Here is a 25,531-nt window from a genome sequence, read left to right as displayed (position 1 = left end):
CCCAGCACCTTCTGTTTTCTCTCCTTCCTGAGTGGAGGGAGGGATGGAGGTGGGACGAGGGGGGGGAGGAGGAGGAGAGCAGGCCACTTTGTTAGTTATTGGGTAGCAGCGGATTGGGTGACTGACTGGTCCCACTGTCACCATCTGGGTGTGCGTGGCGTGGCCCCCCTGTTTGTCCTGTCTTGTCAGGAGACGGCCCTCTGTGGCCCCATGGCTGATTTCCATCTGTATCCCCTGGCTGCTCTGCCTCGGCGTCACTGATAGCATGGCGCCCTCCCATCTCCCCAAGCCTCCCCCATGCTCCAGGTCTCAGTCACCACCCCACCCCCTTTCTCTCAACTCATTTAACATGGGAGGCTGGGCTGGCTCTCTTCAATGCCAGTGACGTAGAGACAGGGTGGGGCAGTTCAGTTACGGGGGAAGGGATGGTATGTGAGCGCCCCTTTTCTATCTTGCTCTGTTGAATTTGTTGCTGTACTCTAATCTAATCTCTGATGGTTATATCTGCGCATTACCTGCAGGAGCTTGAGCTCCCAAAGCATGTACTCATTTCAGTGGCACCTGTTTAAGATCATTCCATTCTCAGGGCTGTTTTTAGACTAGTGGAAAAAAGATAGCTGTGTGTGCTTTTCCAAGAAAGTGCGACCTTACGCTTGATGTTTACCCAGAACAAACAGACTGCCTGGTTCCCTCTCTTCAAAGACACAATCTCGCTTTCAGATCGACTCTTATCTCAGCACAGGTTCCTCAACTTTTTTGTTTGTTATTTACTTTCTAAATGAATTGTGTGTTATCAGACAAAAGGAGCGAGGTTGCTGTGACCTGTTGTCACAATTGAGGACAGGTGGGGGTTTGTCATTCTAAAACTGATAGTGGATTGAACGCTTCTGTAGCAGTTTCAATGTAGAGGCAGTCCCATGAATGCTCCTGGTTTCCAGCCATGCTCTGGTCAGTGTTAGGACCTCGGTGTTGACTGTGCGCCAGGGACCAGTGAGAACCTGTCCCCTCTCCCAGAGGCTCCAGACTCCCTGCTGCGGTCCTGGCAGGACTGGGGGGACTCTGGAGTGTGTCTGTGTCTGGCCAGCTGGCAGAGCGCTGGTCTGGGCTCTCTGGCCAGGCCTGGCCCACTCTGTTCCAGCTCCTCAACAGGAGCCTCCTCACAGTGGGCCTGCGGCCAGAGCCATGACAGAGGACCATTGTGTCCCCACGCCACCGGCACAGTCAGTGGCCAGGGTCAGAAGGATGGCGGTGTGTGTGTGTGTGTGTGTGAGCGTGGCACGCTGGGACTTTAGGGCTGTGCTGGTCAGCCTGAGGAGAACACCCACCCCACACCGTGGTGGCGTCTGGGGGGGGGGGGCGGGGGAATGATAAGGTAGTGGAAGCCTGCTCAGGGAATGCGGGAGGGAGAGGCAGAGCGGGGCGTGCATGCGGCGGCCAGCCGGCACCTCCTCAGGGAACACACAGGGCCTAATGAGTTTGATAGGCTGCTGGGCTCCATAAATCATGCCATGCAAAACATTTCTCCTCTCTGAATAAAAGCATTTATCACCTTCTGTTTATTCACTCACTCTCACAAGATTGATTGGCTCCCAGCAGCCTGCTGCGCAATCAGGCGTGCTGATTTCTCCTTTCTTTGTGTTTATTTTTTTCTTCTCTCTCTCCAGTTGGGAAACTTCGGAAGGAGTGGATGAAGGAGAGCATCTCCAGCTTGGGCGTCGGGATGCTCCAGTCCGTCAAGGATTATGTGGACCCAGATAACATTTTCGGCAACCGAAACCTCCTCTAATTTACTCGTTGCTTTGTTTTCCACCTTTTATCTTCACACCTTTTCTAACAGCCTCTCGTGCAATTGGCTTTAACAGTTTTACTAAAATGTGAAATTGACATGAAAATAAATATAAACGTTCCCCCCCCCCTCCTCCTGTATGACTTGAGTTGAGCTGTCATCATCAGACGTGGTTCCATTCCTAGGGTGTGTGTCTGGTTCTTGAGGAAAGCAATAAGCTGGTCACCTTTCACTTTCCTCGCGTTACATTCTGTTGCAGGCGGTAACAATAATCATCTATGATTCATTTTTGAAGATCATTGCATCAAGGCCTCAGTCCTTTCCAGAGTATGTATCATACTAACTATAGTACTGTGAGTGTGTACTGTTGCTCTTTTCAGTCACGTGTACAACACGCCATAGGAATGGCCTTTCATACTGTACATGATGCGAGCTAACTTTTGTGATCCCATGTTTGCCATTTTATTAATTCATGAATTGTTTCCTACGATTTATGCCATCTTCACTAATTTAATTTGTATTTGTACCCATTGTTTATTCACCTGTGTTTGGCACTACTTTAGCAGGAAGTTTGAGATGAACGCACTCTGTAAATCCCTGTGCCTTTCTGAAGACGTCTCCCTTTCCTCCTCATATACTCCAGGCGCAAAGGTTACCGACTGGAAGCTTGACTAGTTTGTCTTTTTTTTATGGCATCCTGTTTCTTCCCTAATAATGACCATGCCCTTCATTAGAGATTTCTGTTTCCAATTGGTCTTTGAATCTCGACTCAAGCCCTCATGCCTTTTAGTTATGACTTAGAATGATGAGTTATTGCCACGGGAGATGTGTATTTTGTTTGGATCTAAACATGTACCTACCTAGGAGTATTTACATTATGCTTGAGTGGTGCCTACTGAAAATTGACCTCAGGGTTCAAACGTCCCTACCCTAAAACCTTAACTATTACGTTAAACTGTCATTGAAGAAACTATGACAAGGTTAGATGATGCATCTATCAACTCATATTATTCATATTTTTGTATTGATTTGTCTGAATTAGATTTGAACCTTGCATGGTCTTTGCTTGTCATATAGAGTTCAGTTTGTGGACAAAGCCAATGTACTTGGATCGTACATGCTTTAGTGTGTACCTTTAGTGTTAACAGGTTACAGACAACTGAATCCCAATGCCCATGTTTGTACCAAAGACTTTTCACACAACCCATTCACCATGCAAACATACTGGATGTATATGTTTGTACATGTTGTATAGTTAAATACATTTAGTATTACATTAACATTTATATATCCTGATGATACTTTTTTATTATTCATATATGCAAATACCCAGAAACCATCTCTAGAAATATCCAAAAATATATCTGTTACTGTAAGTATTACATGTACAGTACTTATTCCTGTTCATATCAGACAAAACTTCATTAAAATGTAATTACAATTGTCACTACTTCAAAATAAGTTGCTTGTATTTACACACAAATACATCAGCATTCATTGCTAGTCTGGTGAGCGTCCCAGTATTGTTGTTTTGTTGGAAAGGATACATTTGAGTCTAACAAAATTGTACCTTTGTCATTTACCGATGATTGTGTAGCTAAGTTTGGCCTCTCTTTTGGAGGCATGTGTTGATGTTGTGGCCAATCCTGAACTCGCAGACATGGATTATACTGTGCGGTGCTAGAGAAAGATACATGAAATGTTGTGCGGACATTTTCCTGTCACTACTACTGTATGACTTTGTTCCTCTTGTTCCCAAGCTAGCCTCACAGCTTTCCCACAGTGCATTGTGTCACCATGCCACCTTCCTGCCCAAGTGTCTCATCTCCAATTAACATTTTGCCTCAATGAAGGAAATGGTGGGGCCCCAGCCAGTATTTTCTGATCAGTTTCATGCTTTTACTTGTTGTGATGGTATCGAAAGAGAACTTAACGAGAGCTTGAAAGTTTGTTATTTTCCACTTGATAGTATTAATATTCAAGTACATTTTGTTAATGCTGTTTGTGCAATAAATTGAAATAAAACAAGCAGTTGTCTTGTAGATTGACACATCAGTTTTCATTCAGTTTAATGGAAATACTGTATCCAATTGACAGGAAATGTCACTGCTTGTCTCTCACATACAGGTGATGTCAGAACACACATTCTCCCCCCCCCCACACACACACAGGGCTTGACGGTCAGCAGAGCAAAGGGCCCGGTCCTCATAAAGATACAGGCATTGTTCGGCCGCCCACTCGTCCTCTTAAGACACGCAATTGACTCTGCCTTCTTCAAGCTCAAGGTAATCCAGAACGGAGGAGTTGCTGTAACACACATCCTTTCTGTGCTTCCAGTCAAAGGTATCTCCAGCAGCTCCCCTGAGATTCATCCTCCCACTCACCCACCCACACACTGCTGCTGTTGCTGACGTCAACATGAACACAGCACTTATCTGGGGAACAGCTATGTTCAGATATGTAGCAATCCCAATCTTTCAGAGAGAGATTTTAATTACAAAGGATAATCCATGTTGATTTATATGCCACCACCATCGCTCGGATTTTACACTGAGTGTACAAAACATTAGGAACACCTTTCCATGACAGACTGACCAGGTCAAAGCTATGATCCCTTATTGATGTAACTTGTTAAATCCTCTTCAATCATTGCACTTGCCCATCAAGGGGAGGAGACTGGTTGAAGGATTTTTAAGCCTTGAGACATGGATTGTGTATGTGTGCCATTCAGAGGGTGAATGAACAAGACAAAAGATTGAAGTGCCTTTGAACAGGGTATGGTAGTAGGTGCCTGGTGCACTGTTTTGAGTGTCAAGAACTGCAACGGTGTTGGGTTTTTCACACGCAACAGTTTCCTGTGTGTATCAACAATGGTCCAACACCCAAAGGACATCCAGTCAACTTGACCAACTGTGGGAAGCGTTGGAGTCAACATGGGAAAACACCTTGTAGAGTCCATGTCCAGATGAATTGAGGCTGTCCTAAGGGCAAACGGGGTGCAACTCAATATTAGGAAGGTGTTACTAATACACACTTTGGTATGTATGCCACCAGGTATGAATATTTCTCAGTTATTTCTACAGTAGGTCTTGTGCGGACACATTTCCAACTTAGTCCTGATTTGAATCACTGCTCAGCAGGTAATCAGACACTATAATGAGATAGTGCTGGAATTCTCCAATGTGACTGTTCAGATTGCATCCATCCTCTTCATTCCTATATACCCATTTGTCCACATGGGGTCAGTATGGTAACAGGAAAAAATTGTGCATGTGTACTCTTCATTAGAGAATGGAATCCCTTACACAGCCTTACAAAATAATGAAGGCACAGACAACTAGCAGCACATTTTTATTTCAACTTAACAAAAACATTGCACATTTTCCAGTAACATGCCTGTATAGGTCCATCAAGTTCACCTCGCTTAATGAGAAAAGAGTAGTAACCAATGATGTATATAAACCCTGAATTGCAATGCTATGTATTGGCAAATGAGAGGCTTGAAGCCGCAGGTCGGCCATATTGGCACTCCCCAGTGGGAGCAGTCCTCCATAGGAATGAATGGAATTCTACAGTATTTCAATTAAAATGTTTCAAGGACAAAATTACATGTATTTGAATATTTGTTTTGTCCTTATAAATGATACTTTAAGGAAAATTTTGTTATATGTTTTATTTAAAATGTGTACGTTTAGCTGACATAATATACTTTAAAAGTATGCATTAAGGTGTCTGTAATATAATAAACTTGGCTAAATCAAAGGTAAAATATTAATAAATGCATTTCCATACAATCCAAAATATATTTTACAACAGTGGGGGAGTGCCAAGATGGAGGTGATGTGGCTTCAAAACAGCGCCCCTGTCAGTCTTCTAGTGTATATATAAACCATTGGTAGTAACAGAGGGAAAATATGAATAAATACAATAAGCTGTTTCCAAATGCTAAAGAAGACAGTACCAAGTAAAAATTGGCCACATTTGAAACCAAATGTAATAAAAATATTACAGCAATGTTAATACTTCACCAAACATGATGCAATTGTATAATCCATGCAATTAAATTAAATAGTCATATGCATATTAATAATAAAGTTCAAAATACGAGGTATTTGTTGGCTCACGTTTTTGTTTGCTACATCTATAGCAGTTGTTTGATTTCAATACTGTAGTCACACCTCATGCAATTCAATTTCCCATTGTCAATTTGTTTCAACCCAAATACAGTAGCACAAAGATCCATGCCACACAATGCGCACAGCTACATTTTTAAACTCCAATTAACAAAGCTACAACAATTCATACCCCAAATAAAACTTCAACATGGAACCTAATGCAGCTACAGCATGGACACGTTCTGTTCTAAAGGGAACAGTTTAGGACAATTATGTTCATAGTTTAGGACAATTATACGTTTAGATTTTTGTGTTAATACCTAGTTCTGTTATGTACTGACATGGTATTCTGAGGTACACTAGTAAGGAATGAGCTGCCATTACACTATTTGTGTGACATTCCTGATGCACCTTTCCCTCAGCTGAAATAGCTTCAGCAGAATATATAGCCATTCTCTGTTGAATCAACCTGCATCTAAAGGCCATAGACTTAAAAACAAGCACATCGTTGAAATTAGTAAACCAATGGGATGGGAGCCTAATTGTAAATTGGCAAATTATTCATAAAATGTGAAATGATCAGAACAATTTTGCAAAGGCACATTGTCTATGTGTGTGATTGATCCCTTTTCCAATCATGTGGCTTATAAAACAACTCTTCTGGGTCAGTAATACTATGTAACGTTACATATATTATATATATGTATTATATATACTCTCTAACTGAGATCAAGACAAAACTCAGAATGGTCAAATAAAATCTCTCAAACTATAGAAGAATCTCAGTGTGTGAAGACGCCATGCATTTTTCATAAGGAGTTTCAAACAAGGCACAAGGAGCGGAGTGGAGCGAACGATTTGCATTGCAAGCATAGCCACAGGACCTGCTGGTTCCCAACACCTTGACCCTCAACACTAGCTAACTCCAGGACTCCAAATCAGCCAAGCATCTAAATCAACAACTGCACTTGCATGTACCATCTCTTCAAATGTCATATGTACAAAAATAAATAAATAACCACCCTCCCCAAGAACAATATTCTAGCAACAGATATCGAAAGCAACGTAAGGGATGACATAATGACGGTACAGAAAAACAACAGTTAGGTCCTCTCTACATACACTCCATGCACCTTGTAGTGAGGTTGCAGATTTCTCCTAAACCTGCCTTATCACTGGTTGCCATTCTGACACAGAGGTCTGAAGTTTCCTCACACTTGCAATGGTCAGAGGAATAACTAGCTGCGCTGCTCTGACTAACATGTCAGACACAGCTCTCTCTGTTTCCCACACAGGAAGTAGCTGTGGAAGGAGCAGGAAACACCTTGACCGTGGCGACAGTCTAAAGCCCATCTCTAGTGGCAAAAAGCAAGCAGAGCCCAAGAATCTCTGCACTGCACTGCACTGCCTATTCTGCAGGCTGCATTAAAGAGTAAAGAAGCTAAGAGGCGGAGGAAATATTGCCTGGAGAGGTCAGCAGGAGCTAGCTTGCTGGTTTGGGAGGGTCACCTGCACAGCAAGGTGTGTCGCCCAAAGAACAAGTTCTTGTTTCTGTGGTGTCACTGCTGCAATGGCTTGTGGGTTTGGACTCACTCTGGCTGCGTTGTCTCTCTTTGTTTAGCTCCTCCCACTTGGCCCTGTTAGCCTGGATCAAGTCAACCATTGGCTGGAGCTTAGGGTTTATTTTCACCAATGTCTGGAGAGAGGGAGAAGAGAGAGAGAGGGAGAAGAGAGAGAGAGACAGGGTGTTATAAAGTGAGATAAATGAAGACCATCTTTCACTTAGTACATTATTCATCATACAAAAAATATGCATCTGACTGCTAAGCTACCTGCCACCCCGATATGTACAGTAGGCTGCAGTAGAGCACATTGCCATGCAGTACAGTTTAGTGCAGTAGAGTACAGTAGGGTACAGTACAGTAACATACAGAACATTCCACTGAGTTCTACTGAACTCTACTTGTTACTAAACGTAACTGTACTGTCCTCTACTGCAGTGGTTCCCAAACTTTTTATAGTCCCGTATCCCTTCAAACATTCAACCTCCAGCTGCGTACCCCCTCTAGCACCAGGGTCAGCGCACTCTCAAATGTTGTTTTTTTGCCATCATTGTAAGCCTGCCACACACACACACTATACAACACACTCATTCTTATGTTCAATAAATGTCCGTTTTTGTCACTACCCGTCTCGTGGGACGTGACAAAGAGCTCTTATAGGACCAGGGCACAAATAATAATATAATAATAATCAATAATTTTGCTCTATTTAACCATCTTACATTTAAAACCTTATTTGTTCATTGACAATTGTGAATAACCACAGGTTAATGAGACGAGTGTGCTTGAAAGGATGCACATAACTCTGCAATGTTGAGTTGTATTGGAGAGACTCTCAGTCGTAAATCATTTTAATACAGTCTGTGCCTGTCTTTAGTTTTCATATTAGTGAGGGCCGAGAATCCACTCTCACATAGGTACATGGTTGCAAAGGGCATCAGTGTCTTAGCGCGATTTGCCAAGGCAAGAAACTCTGAGCACAGCCCTATCCAGAAATCTGGCAGTGCCTTCTGATTAAATTCAATTTTCACAGAACCGCTTGTTGCAATTTCGATGAGGCTCTCTTGTTCAGATATCGGTAAGTGGACTGGAGGCAGGGCACGAAAGGTATAACAAATCCATTTTTTTGTGTCATTTGTTTGAGAAAAGTACCTGCGTAATTGCACACCCAGCTCACTCAGGCGCTTCGCTATATCACATTTGACATTGTCCGTAAGTTTGAGTTCATTTGCACATACAAAATCATACAATGATGGAAAGACCTGTGTGTTGTCCTTGTTAATGCACACAGAAAAGAACTCCAACTTCTTAATCATAGCCTCAATTTTGTCCCGCACATTGAATATAGTTGCAGAGAGTCACTGTAATCCTAGATTCAGATCATTCAAGCTAGAAAAAACATCACCCAGATAGGCCAGTCGTGTGAAAAACTCTTCATCATGCAAGCGGTCAGACAAGTGAAAATGGTCAGTAAAGAAAACTTTAAGCTCGTCTCTCAATAAAAATGTCAAAAGTGTCAATACTTTACCCCTTGATAACCAGCTCACTTCTGTATGTTGTAAAAGCGTTACATGGTCGCTGCCAATATCATTGCATAATGCAGAAAATACATGGGAGTTCAGGGGGCTTGTTAACAAAGTTAACCATTTTCATTGTAGTGTCCAAAACGTCTTTCAAGCTGTCAGTTATTCCCTTGGCAGAAAGCGCCTCTCGGGGGATGTCATGGCTTTTGCGCCATCAGTACAGATACCAACACACCTTGACCACCAAAGTCCGTTTGATGTCACAAAGCTGTCCAGTACTTTAAAAATATCCTCTACTGTTGTCCTGGTTTCCAGTGGTTTGCAGAAGAGGATGTCTTCCTTAATTGACCCCCCATAAACGTAACGGACATATACCAGGAGCTGTGCCAGGCCCGCCATGTCTGTTGACTCTTCCAGCTGTAACGCATAGAATTCACTGGCTTGTATGCGAAGCAGTAATTGTTTCACAACATCTCCTGGCGTGTCACTAATGTCCCTGATGTCACTGATGCGTTGTGAAGCAGTGTTGTTTGAGGAAGTTTTTGTTGGCCTTTTCCCCCGTCATTGTCCCAGCCATATCCACGGCAGCAGGAAGAATTAAGTCCTCCACAATAGTATGGGGCTTGCCTGTCCTAGCCTCTCGGTAGCTCACCATATAAGACGCTTCTAGCCCCTTCTTATTAATGTTACTACTCGAAAGTCATCTTTCTTCTCGCTCAAAAAACCTTTGTGGCTTATTTTTCAAATTGTCATGTTTTGTTTCTAAATGTCTGCGCAAGAGTGAAGGTTTCCCGCGATAGAGTAACGGTTAATGTGATTGGATGTTAATTATTTGACTAGGCTACCTGTATTTGACATTGTGTTGTTATTTCGCTGAACACTAGATGGGTGAATTTTTTTGGGGGGGGGGCAGTGAAACGAGGCTACTCAGGCGGGAAAAAAACCTCACCCAAATGTATAGCCCCGTTGGAAAATATAAATGTAGTTTGAAAATGTGAAGAATTTTTATTTGGCGTACCCCCGACGGTATTACGCATACCCCAGTTTGGGAATACATGCTCTACTGTACTGTGCTGTCAAAACTTGAACCATATCTCTTTCATTACTTGTTACTTTTATTTCTTATTCTTATTTTTTATATATATTTTTTAACAGCATTGTTGGTTAGGGGCTCGTAAGTTAGCATTTCACCGCATGTGACTAATAACATTTGATTTGATTTGATCTGAACCAATCACAGGCGTCTTTTTTGGGGCCAAATCAAGAACGGTCCGGGAACAAATCTCAACCAATCATAGACGTCTATGTTTAGGCTGAATCAAGTCCGGTCTAGAACGGACATCTGTGGACGGACCAAATTTCAACATCTTTTCAACGTCCATGGATGTCAGCGTTGGACGGTGCACACTGGGTTAATATGAAGAAAAAATGACTTACTGGACTGTAATTAGTTACTAGTGTCATTCTTGCTGTGGAATTGTAAACGACAATTCAGTCAGTGTGACACATTGCCTTTCATACAGCCTTGAATGAATTACCTCAGAGACGTGGGGGGTTCTCTTCTCTTCACACTGCATTTAGGCTCCTTTAAATATCATCTAAATCACTTGGCTTTCCATTGCACACTAATTAACCCATGTTTCATATGAAAACACAAACACTTTCCACAACAGACACAAAACACAAAGCCGCCATTTAGGAAGAGATACCGTACACATTGCCACGACAACAGGGGATCATTTAATTCATGCTATCAATTCAATTCACATAACTTTTATATCCGGATAGGGAACTTTATATGTGGTGATGGGCTGGGGCATGCAAGACACATAGCAACTTAGGACACAATATACAGTATAAATATATATGAGTGGAATAACTCACAATGTTATAAAACGCTACAAGAATTGTCTATGAGTATGTGCTCAGTATCTCATCATCCCCGCCAGTGTGCAGTTATGGCTGGCCCATGGAGCATCTCCATACATGTTTTATGAGTCAAATCAGTACAATCTCATGCCAGAAAATGATCTACGGTACTGCCTGTTGCCTGAAACTGTCAAACCTGAAACTGTCAAACCTGTTACAACAGCTAGGGGGATTTGAAAAGCATGTGTATTCAGAGGGTGTACTCACAAACTCACACAACAATTGCGGTGGTACACTGAAGTTATGCTTTCTAATTGGGTGCAGTTCAGAAGTCAAGACTACATTTACATGATCAAAAGATTCCACATGGCCTCTCATGCATATGCTATGCATAATCATTTCCAGAGAGGGCTTTTAGTTTGCACTTCTAACTAGAACCTAGTGACCGTATGTCCACAACATTCCATAGTGAACATTAAATGTTCCAAATGGTGTTTCCACTGCGAACTTTGGAGAGCTCCAAGCACATTGATTCATACAGTTTTACCATTACCAGACCACTAGGGTACGTCCCAAATGGTACCTTATTCCCTATACAGTGCACTACTTTTTGGCCAAAGTCATATGGAATAGGGTGCCATTTGGGACTCAGCCGTACACTACACAGGACCAGCTCCCTGCTAGTCGCCATGGCAGGTTGTTGTTAGAGCACTCAGTCTCCACATCCACAGATGGTGAGGGTTCAGTAAAGACTGACTCCTGTTAGGGAGTTGCCATTGCACCCTGTGTGTGGTGCTGTAATAGCGCCACGTTCCTTGGATGGACAAACCCACTCTGTGATCAACTTAATCTCTCTGAGTTTGACTAGTACAGCTGGAGAATAGAGGAGGATTCCAACTAGGATCCTGCCAATGTCTCTCTTCTCTTTCCTCCTTCATTCTAAAAACCCCTCTATCTTGTTCCAGCATCAGTATTCCAGTGCCGTAGACGGAACGAGTGGGGATAAAGACGGAGAGCAATGGTTATCTGGTAGGCTTTGAAGATGGGAGGTTACATAACGCAGGATTAATATTCCACACAGTAGCACGAGGAGAAGGAGATCAGTGAGATGCTCTTCCTCCCACAGACACAAACCCCTGGCGTCTCTGAACTTCCTCCTGCTCCCCTCTCTCTCTCTCCTCTAATTGGTGGCGGTATGGTCGTGAGCTGTATATCTGCATTCTCTAAACATGAGCATTTGCAGGCCACTGTGTGAGTCTGCATCGAAAGACACACAGAAAGCAAATCCCTTTGTTCTAATAATGTAGAGTTTTCAAAGCTATAGGGGGAAAAATGGCAGTCTACCATCACTTTTAACACAAGTTGCTCCTGAATTAATCCAACGTTTGAAAGCACATTTGTCCTAATATTACAATATAGCAGGCCTACGTTTGTCAATCAAAATATATGTGTATGTGAAAACATATTTACAGTTTTTTAATTTGGCAGCATTGATCTGGCAAAAATCCTGTCTGCAACTATCTGCATACTGTATGGATTCCCTGTATTTCTCACGTGTTTGCTCTGTGCTCTCGGCCTCTAACTCTCTTTGTCTTTATCAGTGGCCTTGATCTTCCCTGGAAGTCAGTCATCCAGTCTTCCTCGGTCTCCCACACACCCTCACTGCCGCAGACGTCATGACCTGGCTCATCCGCACCCACCCACCCACGCACGCATGCACACAATGAGAGCACAGAGCTGACTCTCCCTACTCGTTCCCTCTTTCAGTGCTGTGCAGTTGAGGCACACTATACCTGCATTAAAGGGAGTTAAGCATGTAATATACTGGACCATCATCACTAACGTCAATGCTTCCCTCATTCATTTGTTTGCTTGGCATTCTCAAGATCCGGAAACGAGGTCTCATTCTAGTGCAGTATTCTCAAATAGATAGTACACGTCCTTGGAGTTATTTCAGAGATTAAAAAATACCTTATTTTTCTAAGAAATGTCTCTAAAATGAAAAAATGTTTACTGCAGTGACATTTCCACTGCTGGCGTCATTAGGGACAATGGCAGGCGAAGGACGGCCTCCTCTGTAGAGGGGCTATTCGGCTAGTGGTGCTTGGTGGTAGTGAGAGCAGTAGATTGAGTCCCTTAGGGTTTGGGGAGGCTGTGGAGGCATTGCGGAGGATTACCTCATAAAGCGGAGCACAGATCCCATCGATCCACTCCAGCTGCAGCCCCGGCAACTCGTCCTTCCGGTTTCGATCAAAAATGGCCTGGAACACAAACACACGCTTAAACCTCATGATTCCTTTACTGTCTGTTCCACTTCCTTCCTACACACACTAGCCCTGGATCATGATTCTCAGTTCCATTACATTACACATAAGAGCCCAGATACTCGGTCTGAACATTAACACACACCGCTTGCGGTAGGCTTTTGGAAGCACAAGGACTTTATCTTCCATATCAAGAAATCATTTCCAAAAAAGAAAAGGTTAAATTGATACACCTTTATAGGGTTAGTGTTTCCAAACGGTCATATCTTCATGTTACAGCAAGTGTTTCCGGAAGAGAGATAGAAGATCGAGGGACCACCTGTGCTAACTAGCTATCTAGCATGCTCCAGTAAATGTATATTTTGCATTTGTGAATTTATTTTAATGTGATATAAAAGTAAAGGGCTTTATGTTTCTAGAACCGTATTGCAATTGAGAATCGATTCACGTTTCGACTAAGTTTTTGTCTGTTTAGGCTGCCAGAGCCAGCCTACCTTTGAGAATAACATATATGGCTCTATTTCGGGTGTTAAGGCAGCGCTAGTGTCAAACGCACGTTAGTTTGCAATTTCGTCATGTAAAAACTGTCGCACTGGCATTTTCCAGCCCTAACGCCAGGTTCGGCAATTTATCTGTCTAACATCATCTAACTCAGATGGGAGGGGTGGATATATTTAAGGTGTGTCCTTAAAAACATGATCCAAAGTGCTAATTTCAGGCAGCGCTGGTCGGGATGTTTAATACCAACCAAAAGCTGGTTTTAGCGGTAACAAGTTGGTTATGGCATGAATTTTGACAGCGGAAATGCAGCTTATCCAGCCGTGACAAACAGCCCATATGCACATGGGACAAGATGTGCTTTTAGTGCCTGTATACTGTATATTTTATTAAAAACCAAGTATACCCTCCCCTCCTCTTAATGAGAGGGGGAGTGTATGCTGGGGGGCTCCCGAGTGGCACAGTGGTCTAAGGCACTGCATCTCAGTGCAAGAGGTGTCACTGCAGTATTCACTTTTTCTGTCCGTTCCCAAAAGCATTATTTGGCTTTCTGCCCGTTCCCAAAAGCATTATTTGGTGATTGGCTGTGTAGGCTATTTGGTATGTGTACAATTAAACCCTAAAGTTTAGGCTTATGCACTTAAATACTAGCACACAGCTCGGACACCTGTGGTTCGAATCCAGGCTGTATCACATCCGATCGTTATTGGTAGTCCCTTTGGGCGGTGCACAATAGGCCCAGCATCGTCCGGGTTTGGCCGGGGTAGGCCTTGTAAATAAGAATTTGTTCTTAACTGACTTGACTAGTTTAAATGAAGGTTAAATCATTTTTTTAAATGAAGGCTGTTTTCTTTTTGTCCTGCCCAATTTAATCAAGTACGTAGACTAGTCTAGACCGTTGATATAGTGTTTAGCTCGTGAGACCGCTTGGAAATAAATCTTAATCACCAAAGTTTTATTAAAATATTAAGTTTGAGAGGAGCTGACATTCCCTTTTTATCTATGTATTGCAGGCAGACCTACATTCTTTTAGCCATGCTTTGGACGTGTGTAAAACCCCCTCCATGATGTAGGCTACATGTGTCCATGCCCATCATGAAACGAGATCTGAAACCCTCTGTGAATACCAGTGACCCTCCTATTTAGAAGTTATTTTCCTGTAACAATAGTTTGTTTTCCATTTCCTATTTTTTAAACCCAAGCCCTCCGTAGGATACCCTTACCCTAGGCCTACTACAGCGAAGGCTGGTTCAACAGCAATTCGTTGTGCCTTTTTTTATGCTAGCGATTTTAGAATGTATTTATTGTTGTTGAAGAAAAAATAACAGATTGCTTGTTTTTCGTAGAATTGTATTAAAACCAAATTTATTACAAAGATTCACTGTCCTGGTTTTATGGTGAGAACGTCCATGGCACGCAACTTCTGGAGAAGTGTGAATGCGATCTGTAAGATGGTTCCAGTATGTCTATAAAACGTTATATTTGGGAGCAGTATAACAGTTAGGGGACATTCTCCCTTTCTCTTTATATTGGATCTTTGTCCAGCTATTATGAAAAGTTTAGATGTGTGTAAAACCCTCCACAGTCTGTGTTGTTTTAATATTATAGGGGCATGGGAAGCAATTATGGAGCCTGTAAGTGTACTTAGATATAGCCTATTTAAAACAAGTTGTTTTGTTAAGAATTTGATTCAAATCTCTTTTTAGGCCTTATCAATAATGAATTGAATCTTATTTATTGAAAACCTTTGGCATGTCCATAGAGGCCTAGCCTCTATATCAGTATATTTCTACATTGAAGCTATGCAATTTCTTAGAACAATGTGGACTCCAAACAGGTTCAAGTTAACATATTTAGAATAGATGGGATAGGTCTACATTTTGTTATTTTGTTTCTGTAAGCTGTTAAACAAACTATAACGGACTAACATTGGAATTGGAGTTGATTCCAAGGCAATACATAAAAGACTGTAAATATACACAACTTGAAGCAACAACTTATTTAGCCATGGAGTGCATCCTTATAGGCCAGTGAGGGGCCAAGCCTCGACACACCCACAACTTCTTCATTCATCAAAACCCAGCCCTTTCGCGCCAACGCCAGTAACTGCGACGATAATTGTGGTTGTGAAAACAGCAAAAATATTTATGAGACACCCCGAACCTATAACGCTACCGCCAGCGATTAGATTGAACGTTGCGCTCGGTTTGTTCAAATAGAGCCCATAAGGTCCTCTTAAGAAGTAACGCTAGGCTCCTTAAGAGTACAACTTGGGCTACACAAAGACAGGTTCACACGTGGGAAAATAAGAGTATGAGAAAAACGGGGAATGGCTCCTAGTCCTAGAACAAGAATGTACACTTCAGTACTGCAATAGAACTGTTGTAGAAATGAATGTATAAAATGCACCCTTTACCATTATGCCAAACAAGTTCATTCCAGTTCCTATTTCCCATTCTGCCTCAGTCTCCTCTCTTGCTGCGTGAACTTCTGAGGCTCCAGAGAGAGAGAGAGAGGCTGCGCTTCACAGATAGATACTGGGCTACGCTTGAATATCGAGTTGAATATTTAATTCACAACACCCACACACACGCTCAGCGCTAAAGGGTTTGACACAGGCTGCAAAGCAACCTGAGGCTAGTGCATTAGCTAGCTACTTCAGAGGGGAACCAATGTGGCCGGGCGTGATTAGTCAACCGGCAGTAATTACAGACGGACGCTACTCTGCTCTCCTCCCTAAGAACCTGCAGCACTGTTTGGACTTCAAAGCTCCAAAATAAAACACTAGCAATTCTTCCATTTTAGTGCATTGGCTTTAGTACTTATACATGTAGAATATTCACTGAGTGCACAAAACATTAAGAACACCTGCTCTTTCCATGACATAGACTGACCAGGTGAATCCAGGTGAAATCTATGATCCGTTATTGATGTCACCTGTTAAATCCACTTCAATCAGTGTAGATGAAGGGTTTTTAAGCCTTGAGACAATTGAGACATTGTGTATGTATGCCATTTAGAGGGTGAATGGGCCAGACAAAATATTTAAGTGCCTTTGAACGGGGTATGGTAGTAGGTGCCAGGCGCACCGGTTCTGAGTGTGTCAAGAACTGCAACGCTGCTGGGTTTTTCACTGTCAACAGTTTCCTGTGTGTATCAAGAATGGTCCACCACCCAAAGGACATCCATCAAACTTGATACAACTGTGGGAAGCATTGGAGTCAACATTGAGGCTGTTCTGAGGGCAAAAAGGGATGCAACTTAATATTGGGAAGGTGTTCCTAATGTTTTGTACACTCAGTGTAGAACGATGAGTTACCTGATGTCAAGGCTGACCAAAGTAAGACACTGAATCTATATTTATCTAGGATTATCTTGCAGGATTTTTAAAACATTATTCATAGAAGAGTTATGATACATTTTATGGCCCCTGTTGTATACAGGTTAGGACACGGCAGCCAATGGGATTAGAGGAAGGTGTCGTCGTCACTACTTTCTGTAAACTATAGACAGGGGCAGAGGTTAAATTGATGTTGTAAGTGTTTGGTAACAGGCTTGTGCAATTATTCTAGTACATACATTATTCTAGTACATTATTCTAGTACATTATTCTAATACATACAGAGCCACCTGATTAAAAACCTAGTCCAAATACTGCTTAAGGTACTGTAGCGCAGGGATCATCAACTAGATCATTTTTCTTGAGCGGATGGTCAGAGGGACGGAATATAATTACAAATAATTTTAGACCATAAGAAGCCCAAACAGATATAATATTTGATTAAAACATAATCATTTCAAATGTTGCTTACATTTGTATACGATCACATACAGTATATCTCTCTATTATGCGTGAGAATACTTTGGAACAGTATTCAAATCACTTGGAGCTGATATGCTGGTGTTTTTTGACAGTCTTTTATGTCCAACAATTAAACAATTTTGCTCCGAAAACTTGGTGGGCCGCCAGTTAGGGAACCCTACTGTAGAGGGACACTTTGTACGAGCTGACAACTCTCCTCTCTCACACAGTGTGATGCAAGCTCTATGTAACAAGTGAACCATGTCTGGACTATAAATCCTATGGCCAGGGGTGAGAGTAGATTGAATTTCTTTACCGGTGCAGAACCGGTAAAGACAAGCTTCTTGTCAAACCACATCGCATTATGGAGCATAAGGCTATACCACCGGTTTTCAAGGCCATGCGTTCATTTTTCATGCCTCTGACATACAGTAATGATAAATAATGGTGTAAAAGCCTACAGTTTTCTTTATATATTTTTTTTAATTATTGTGATAGCCCAAGCCCCCCTCCCCTTCTCCTTCACCCAAATCCAGACATCTGATGTTCTGAAAGAGCTGCAAAATCTGGATCCCTACAAATCAGCTGGGCTAGACAATCTGGACCCTCTCCTCCTAAAATGATCCGCCGCCATTGTCGCAACCCCCATTACTAGTCTGTTCAACCTCTCTTTCGTATTGTCTGAGATTCCTAAAGATTTGAAAGTGGCCGTGGTCATCCCCCTCTTCAAAGGGGGAGACACTCTAGACCAAAATGGTTACAGACCTATATCCATCCTGTCCTGCCTTTCTAAAGTCTTTGAAAGCCACGTGAACAAACAGATCACTGACCATTTCGAATCCCACCGTACCTTCTCCGCTATGCAATCTGGTTTCCGAGCTGGTCACGGGTGCACCTCAGCCACGCTCAAGGTTCTAAACGATATCATAACCGCCATCAATAAAAGACAGTACTGTGCAGCCGTCTTCATCGACCTGGCCAAGGCTTTCGACTCTGTCAATCACAGCATTCTTATAGGAAGATTCAACAGCCTTGGTTTCTCTAATGACTGCCTCGCCTGGTTCACTAACTACTTCTGAGATAGAGTTCAGTGTGTCAAATCGGAGGGCCTGTTGTCCGGACCTCTGGCAGTCTCTATGGGGGTGCCACAGGGTTCAATTCTCAGGTTGACTCTTTTTCTCTGTATATATCAATGATGTCGCTCTTGCTGCTGGTGATTCTCTGATCCACCTCTACGCAGACGACACCATTCTGTATACATCTGGCCCTTCTTTGGACACTGTGTTAAAAATCTTCCAAAAGAGCTTCAATGCCATGCAACACTCCTTCCGTGGCCTCCAACTGCTCTTAAATGCTAGTAAAACTAAATGCATGCTCTTCAACCGATCGCTGTCCGCACCCGCCGCCCGACTAGCATCACTACTCCAGGCGGTTCTGACTTAGAATATGTGGACAACTACAAATACCTAGGTGTCTGGCTAGACTGTAAACTCTCCTTCCAGACTCATATTAAGCATCTCCAATCCAAAGTTAAATCTAGAATCGGCTTCCTATTTCGCAACAAAGCCTCCTTCACTCATGCAGCCAAACATGCCCTCATAAAACTGACTATCCTACCAATCCTTGACTTCGGCGATGTCATTTACAAAATAGCCTCCAACACTCTACTCAGCAAATTGGATGCAGTCTATCACAGTGCCATCCATTTCGTCACCAAAGTTCCATATACTACCCATCACTGCGACCTGTATACTCTCGTTGGCTGGTCCTCGCTACATATTCGTTGTCAAACCCACTGGCTCCAGGTCATCTATAAGTCTTTGCTAGGTAAAGCTCCGCCTTATCTCAGCTCACTGGTCACTATAGCAACACCCACCCGTAGCACATGCTCCAGCAGGCATATTTCACTGGTCATCCCCAAAGCCAACACCTACTTTGGCCAACTTTCCTTCCAGTTCTCTGCTGCCAATGACTGGAACGAATTGCAAAAATCCCTGAAGTTGGAGACTTTATATCTCCCTCACTAACTTTAAGCGTCAGCTGTCAGAGCAGCTTACCGATCACTGCAGCTGTACACAACCCATCTGTAAATAGCCCATCCAACCAACTACCTACCTCATCCCCATATTTGTTTTTGTTTTTCTGCTCTTTTGCACACCAGTATTTCTACTTGCACATCCTCATCTGCACATATATCACTCCAGTGTAAATTGCTAAATTGTAATTACTTTGCCACTATTGGCCTATTTATTGCCTTACCTCCTTACTTCATTTGCACACACTGTATACAGATTTTCTATTGTGTTATTGACTGTACATTTGTTCATCCATGTGTAACTCTGTGTTGTTGTTTTTGTCGCACTGCTTTGCTTTATCTTGGCCAGGTCGCAGTTGTAAATGAGAACTTGTTCTCAACTGGCCTACCTGGTTAAATAAAGGTGAAATAAAAAATGTTTTACCTGTACAGTGTACCCCCACTCTTAATTTTGCTGGGACGCCGTACCGAACCGTACAGCCTTACTTTCACCACTGCCTATGTCATAGGCTTTATATATCCCAAAAACAACAGTGAGATTTGCTCATATGATGATGAACTCACAGATGGGGTGAGCTTCAGTTCAGATCTCTCTCTGTCCCCCTGCTCAAAAAACTCACTGGTGACCAGTTCTGCCACCTAACAGGAGAACATCAGAACAACTATTAGCATGAGAGAATACAAGGATTTTTACAGGAATACAGTGAAATGCCAGGCCTGAGAGTATTCACAATATCCTAATATACACTTTTCCGGTGTGCGTGAATGAAATAGCCTGTCCTTTTTACCTTGCGTGATATTTCCCAGGGTTTGGTGACGGCCCCCAAGTCACACGCTGTCATCAACATGGACCTGTGAAAGTTCAGTCAGACATTCGTAATCTCAGTTGAAACACACACAATGCCCTCAGAAAAACACCCAGTTTTCTACATCACAATGATGTACTTACCTACACATGTCTCTGTGGCCTTTCACGTTCCAGTTGTATTCGCCTTTGTTGACCAGCTCAAAAAATGTGTTCCTGTTCCTAAAAGAGAGGAAGGATGAATTCTAGGCCATTTTGATCATTCTAGTGTGAGGGATATACAATCCACAAGGAGGCAGTACAGACTAGAATATTTGTTATCTAACCAAGAGCTGTGAGCATGAGAATACAAACAATGTATTCTTACCTGTACGTCATGTTGGTATGTAAAAAAAGAAATAAGATGAACTACGCTATAATATCCACAAAACAACTACACTGACTGCACTACGCTTTATGCTTGCTGTATGAGACGATATCGTCAAATATGTTTATATCTAATCCCATCTGCCGGATACAATAAAGTACATACTCAAAGTATAGAGTGAGGTCTGTGGCCAGGATGGACTGTTTCAAAAGCTGCATGAGGTCACCGTATTCTCTGGACGACAGGTTGGAGAAGATGTTGTGTCCCTGCACACACAGAAGAAGAGGCTCACAAAACATTTCATTAATCACTGTCTAATTCAGCCTGAGTGCCGGTCTGTTTGTGCTATTATGCTCCCTGTAACTCCCTGTCACTCTTGGCTCAACAATGACAGCATATACGTTGGCAAGAGCACAAACAGATCTGGTACCAGGCTTTGTTTACTTCATCAACGTGAACACAATATTTTTTATGGATTCCCTTAACCCGGTACAGGTGAATAAATGACCTAAACAGTGTTTTGTGGCAAAATCTAGTCCAATCTGTACATGAGCAAAATAAAGGTGTCATGATCTGACTAGCAGCTCCAGCATGACTTTGTGGCTGTCAGCACATTCAGTCTGTGACTTGAGAGGGACTCCTCAAGTGTCACATCTTTATGTGTAGTGGTGATAAAGGGGATGGTGTGAGCGTGACACTCACTGTGTGTGTCTGTGTCTGTGTGTGTGTGTGTGTGTGTGTGTGTGTGTGTGTGTGTGTGTGTGTGTGTGTGTGTGTGTGTGTGTGTGTGTGTGTGTGTGTGTGTGTGTGTGTGTGTGTCTGGAGTCAAAGGCAAATCTGCCAGAGGCAGGAAGACGAACCATCAGGGATCAGAGGGAAAGCTCTTAAGAAGTAAGTGCCACTTCTCACTCTCTCTCCTTTTCATATCATTCCAACAGATCTCTCTTCATCATATATATATATATAATATATCCCAGTCCCACTTAGAGTGCCCTTCACCAGGGGAATGCCCAAGAAGAGAGATATGGGGAAGGAGAGAGGGGCTTCTTGAACAGGGTGACCCCTGATTCTCTCTGTTCACGCTCGAGCTGAGACTGAGGTTTTCTCCAGCACTGCAAGACCAGCCTCGATCCTCAGTTCATTGGTTCCCATGAAATATTGAATACCTTAACGTCAGAGACATAGAGTTTTTTTTCTTCTTCACTCTATCTTAATGAGAGGAAAAGAGAGAGAGAGAGAGAGAGAGAGAAAGGCTGATAGCGGAGAGAGTGGCGTTCGTTCGTCGAGACGTTCCGTTTTAATTAATGGTTCCTGCTGTTTGGTGGACTGAATCCGTGCGCTCGTTCTTTTCCCCTTCAATTAGACGCACTGCTCAATGATATGCTAATGACCATGGCAGTAATTCAGCCCCTGTGTCAACAGAAACCATTATGCTAGTCACAGCAAACATTTGTCAGCTTACTGTGTCGTCAGCGTGGTGATAACGAGTCTATTGGAGCCCTGCTGGCTAGCTCTTGTTTCAGCAGACACCATGAAAACACAGCTAATTACCACCTGTCTGTCTGACCACACAAAATCAGTCGCTTGCTTAAAACTTCTCTCTCAACCAATCATTGTTTTTGTAATGACATTGATTTTTTTGAGGGGGGGGCGGGGAGTAGCGTGATGTTTGTCTATTCTGATCGCTTCTCGCGCTGAGAACGTGGCTTTTTGTAATCCTGCACAAAATGATGTTTGTAGTCTGTCAGTAGTGACACAGTGATGTAGCTCACCTCACTCTGCAGGATCATTACGGCGTGGTTGAAGTGGTGATGCTCGAGAGTAGCTGAGGTTCCATACAACAGAGACAAGGCTGAACCTGTCCTGAGAAAGTCAAAGAGAGAAAGACAAAGAGAGAAAGGGGGATACATAGCGAGAGAAAGGGTTAAACAGGCAAAGCACAACAAAAACACTGGAAGAGAGAGGATCCTCCATTGAGACCTCTCTAAGTCTCTTCACTAAATCACTCCACAGTCCACTGTCAACATGTTCTCACAGCTCAATATTGCAGCAAGTGAAGCTAATATCAGAGTCTGTGGAGGGAGAACCTTCAGTGTTCACCATCTGGAATCATTCTGGGCCAATGGGTCAAAATGACACATGGGCTCCTGATGGTGACTGCGGTGTGTGGGCAGATCCACTAGATTCAACAGTTGTTTTTCCTGCGGCTCTAATTGTGCTCTCCACCCCAGCCGCGTTTAAACTCTCTCTCTCCTCTCTCTCTCTCTCTCTCCTCTCTCTCTCCCTCAAACAGACTCCTATGTACATCTTATGCAATTTGTTTCTCCACTCTAGTTGAGCTGGGCTGGATTATAACAGATTGTTGCAGGAGGGCTAGCAGAGCACAGAGTGTGTGTGTGTTAGTGATGGGTGGGTTGACTCATAGAGAGAAAACAATGCATAAAAGATCCATGAATGTATAATTATTGTGCAATTAATACTGATAGACTACATTGAGTTTTTTTCTTTCATTATTTTTATCTGGCGTTAGTGCGTAAGCCTAAGCTTTAAGGTCTAACTTGTACGCGAGCCAAATACACAACAATTACCAAATGCTTTTGGAAACTTGGGTAGAAAAGTTAACGCTGATCCACTGAGGCAAAAAGGTTGGAGATGAATTAAGTTTGAGAAAAGTTCTGAAATGGAGAGATGAAAATAAAGACAAGGGAGGGCCAGAACAGTAGCCTAATGTTTGAGAAAGATATTATGTGTGATGATTGTGAGGCCCTGTACAAATTTGACAGTCACAAAACTGGGACTTCAAATATGGCACGTCAAGGGAACTGTACTGTCTATAACAGTGGAGGCTCCTCAGAGGAGGAAAGGGAGGACCATCCTCCTCAGTGAATTTCATAAACATTTTAATAGTGAAACGCTTAAAAAGTTAGATAATAACTATACAAAATATATTCACGTCACCAAATAATTGATTAAAACACACTGTTCTGTAATGAAGATCTACAGTAGCCTCAACAGCACTCTGTAGGGTAGCACCACGGTGTAGCTGGAGGACAGCTAGCTTCTGTCCTCCTCTGGGTACATTGACTTCAATACAAAACCTATGAGGCTGATGGTTCTCACCCCCTTCCATAGACTTACACTGTAATTATGACAACTTCCAGGGGACTTCTTCCAACCTATCAGAGCTCTTGCAGCATGAACTGAGATGTTGTCCATCCAATCAAAGGATCAGAGAATTAATCTAGTACTGAAAGCATAAGCTACAGCTAGCTAGCACTGCAGTGCATAAAATGTGGAGAGAGATTTCATTTTTTTTTTCTCACTTTCACTTACTGAGCTATCAAATGCAGCTAGCTAGTTTAGCTTACTCAAATACCCGGCTCAAACAGACGGATGCTATGCTAGCTAGCTTGCTATGACTATCCAACACTGGAACTCTTCCGTCAAGGTAATTTATTGCCACTGGAGCCCACCGGTATAACTGCTCAACTGCATACTGGCTGTATACTGTACTGCATGATTGAAGAAGGTTTACTAACGTGTTAGTTCTACTAGCTATGTTGACAATGACGCTACTTTAGCTAATATGGTGACAACGATGTAGGCTATGTGTAAAGTTTTTTTTGCCTGGTCACAGACAGCTGCGTTGTGCACTGAAGTCCACAAGCGAGGGGAAAAGGTGAGAGGAGGAGAGCGCATAGATGAGAGAAGGAATACAACGTTTGCGTGTGATCAGGGATGTATTCATTCCACCAATTCTGTTGAAAAACGTTTCCTAAACGGAAGCAAACGGAACGAAACGGGGATAAACATACCTGACTTTGACCAATATAAACTCTTGTTTGCAACTGTTGGACTAATGATTACACCCTAGATCAGCTAGATGCAGGCAAGAGTGTGCAACAGCACCGACCGCCAATGGTCTACAACCTCTCACATAGCCTAACATAATATAAACTCCTGCTGAATTAAGCAGTTTTTACATTAAAATTATACACCAAATGTACATTTTTAGGGAACAGGAGTGGAGAAATGTGATTTATTTCTTTCAGCATCTTGAGATAATGAATACGTGGTTAGAGACCGTCTGTAAATGTGCCATCTTTATCAGCGTCATAAAAGCTGATAGTATTTCCACCACATAAAATATGCATCCAAGCCGAACTGAAATCGTATCAGAAACATGTTGGGCTGTTTTCACAGCTTGTAATTCCCTTAAAACAGGTCAAACTGATGTCATTTGGAAATGTAGTCTTCTTCTAGGGCAACAAGTAATGACAGAAGAGATGTATCTAATTATAGACAAGTTGACTACCAAATGTCAGAAATTCTAAGCAGAAATATAGGGCGATGTAAATTAATCTTTACAAAATAAATCCTACAGCCCCCGTAGCAAAATAATTCTGGCATCTCTGACTGAGCATTTTCTATTTTTGCGGGTTAGGGTTGGGTGCGGCATCAGATTTTCACTTGATCATATATAGCTTGTCGGTTGCGGATAGATTATTATCAATTACGGGCGGGGTGCGGGTGAATAAACAACTGACCCACGCATCACTAGAGTGCTTGTGCATGTGTGCCTGCAAGCGTGCGTGTGTCTACGGACAGGGTCACCCACTTGGCCTGGAAGGCGTTGTTGGTTCCTCTGTGGTCCAGGTCGTGACAGACACAGCCCACTATAAGAGCCAGGATCTCAATCTCCGTCAGGGTCTCTTGGAAGCCTGCCGTCTATAGGGACACAGCAGGGACAGGATGTCACCCAGGGGCCACACACACAAGTAAACATAAACCCCCACACACACAAACATAAACTAAAACACACACACACTGTAGGTAGGATGAGCATGGCGATGAAGTAAACAACATGTGTAAATTGGAGTTAGGTCGCTATGGGGTTAACAGTTC

General features: G+C 42.7%; 2 protein-coding genes across 3 annotated transcripts in view; one reads left to right on the top strand and one right to left on the bottom strand.

The window, feature by feature from the left end:
• LOC129821244 (alkyldihydroxyacetonephosphate synthase, peroxisomal-like) overlaps positions 1-3,814 on the top strand; it is a 36,740-nt gene extending 32,926 nt beyond the window's left edge. For both annotated transcript variants that reach the window (XM_055878677.1, XM_055878680.1), the window contains exon 20: positions 1,665-3,814. In XM_055878677.1, coding sequence (XP_055734652.1) covers positions 1,665-1,786 — 122 coding nt within the window. In that variant the 3' untranslated portion in view covers positions 1,787-3,814. The remainder of the gene's footprint in view (positions 1-1,664) is intronic.
• Positions 3,815-5,122: 1,308 nt separating this feature from the next.
• The window catches only part of LOC129821243 (dual 3',5'-cyclic-AMP and -GMP phosphodiesterase 11A), a 56,706-nt gene continuing 36,297 nt past the window's right edge, over positions 5,123-25,531 (bottom strand). The window contains exons 13-20 of the mRNA XM_055878676.1: positions 25,245-25,354; positions 22,399-22,489; positions 20,792-20,892; positions 20,404-20,481; positions 20,243-20,306; positions 20,019-20,093; positions 13,033-13,116; positions 5,123-7,597 (exon numbers count right to left, since the gene is read on the bottom strand). Coding sequence (XP_055734651.1) covers positions 7,385-7,597; positions 13,033-13,116; positions 20,019-20,093; positions 20,243-20,306; positions 20,404-20,481; positions 20,792-20,892; positions 22,399-22,489; positions 25,245-25,354 — 816 coding nt within the window. The 3' untranslated portion in view covers positions 5,123-7,384. The remainder of the gene's footprint in view (positions 7,598-13,032; positions 13,117-20,018; positions 20,094-20,242; positions 20,307-20,403; positions 20,482-20,791; positions 20,893-22,398; positions 22,490-25,244; positions 25,355-25,531) is intronic.

This window comes from Salvelinus fontinalis, chromosome 23, assembly GCF_029448725.1.
Source record: "Salvelinus fontinalis isolate EN_2023a chromosome 23, ASM2944872v1, whole genome shotgun sequence".
Classification (NCBI taxonomy): Eukaryota; Metazoa; Chordata; class Actinopteri; order Salmoniformes; family Salmonidae; genus Salvelinus; species Salvelinus fontinalis.
The sequence above is the reverse complement of the archived record's forward strand: the minus strand, read 5'-3'. Positions and strand labels throughout refer to the sequence as shown.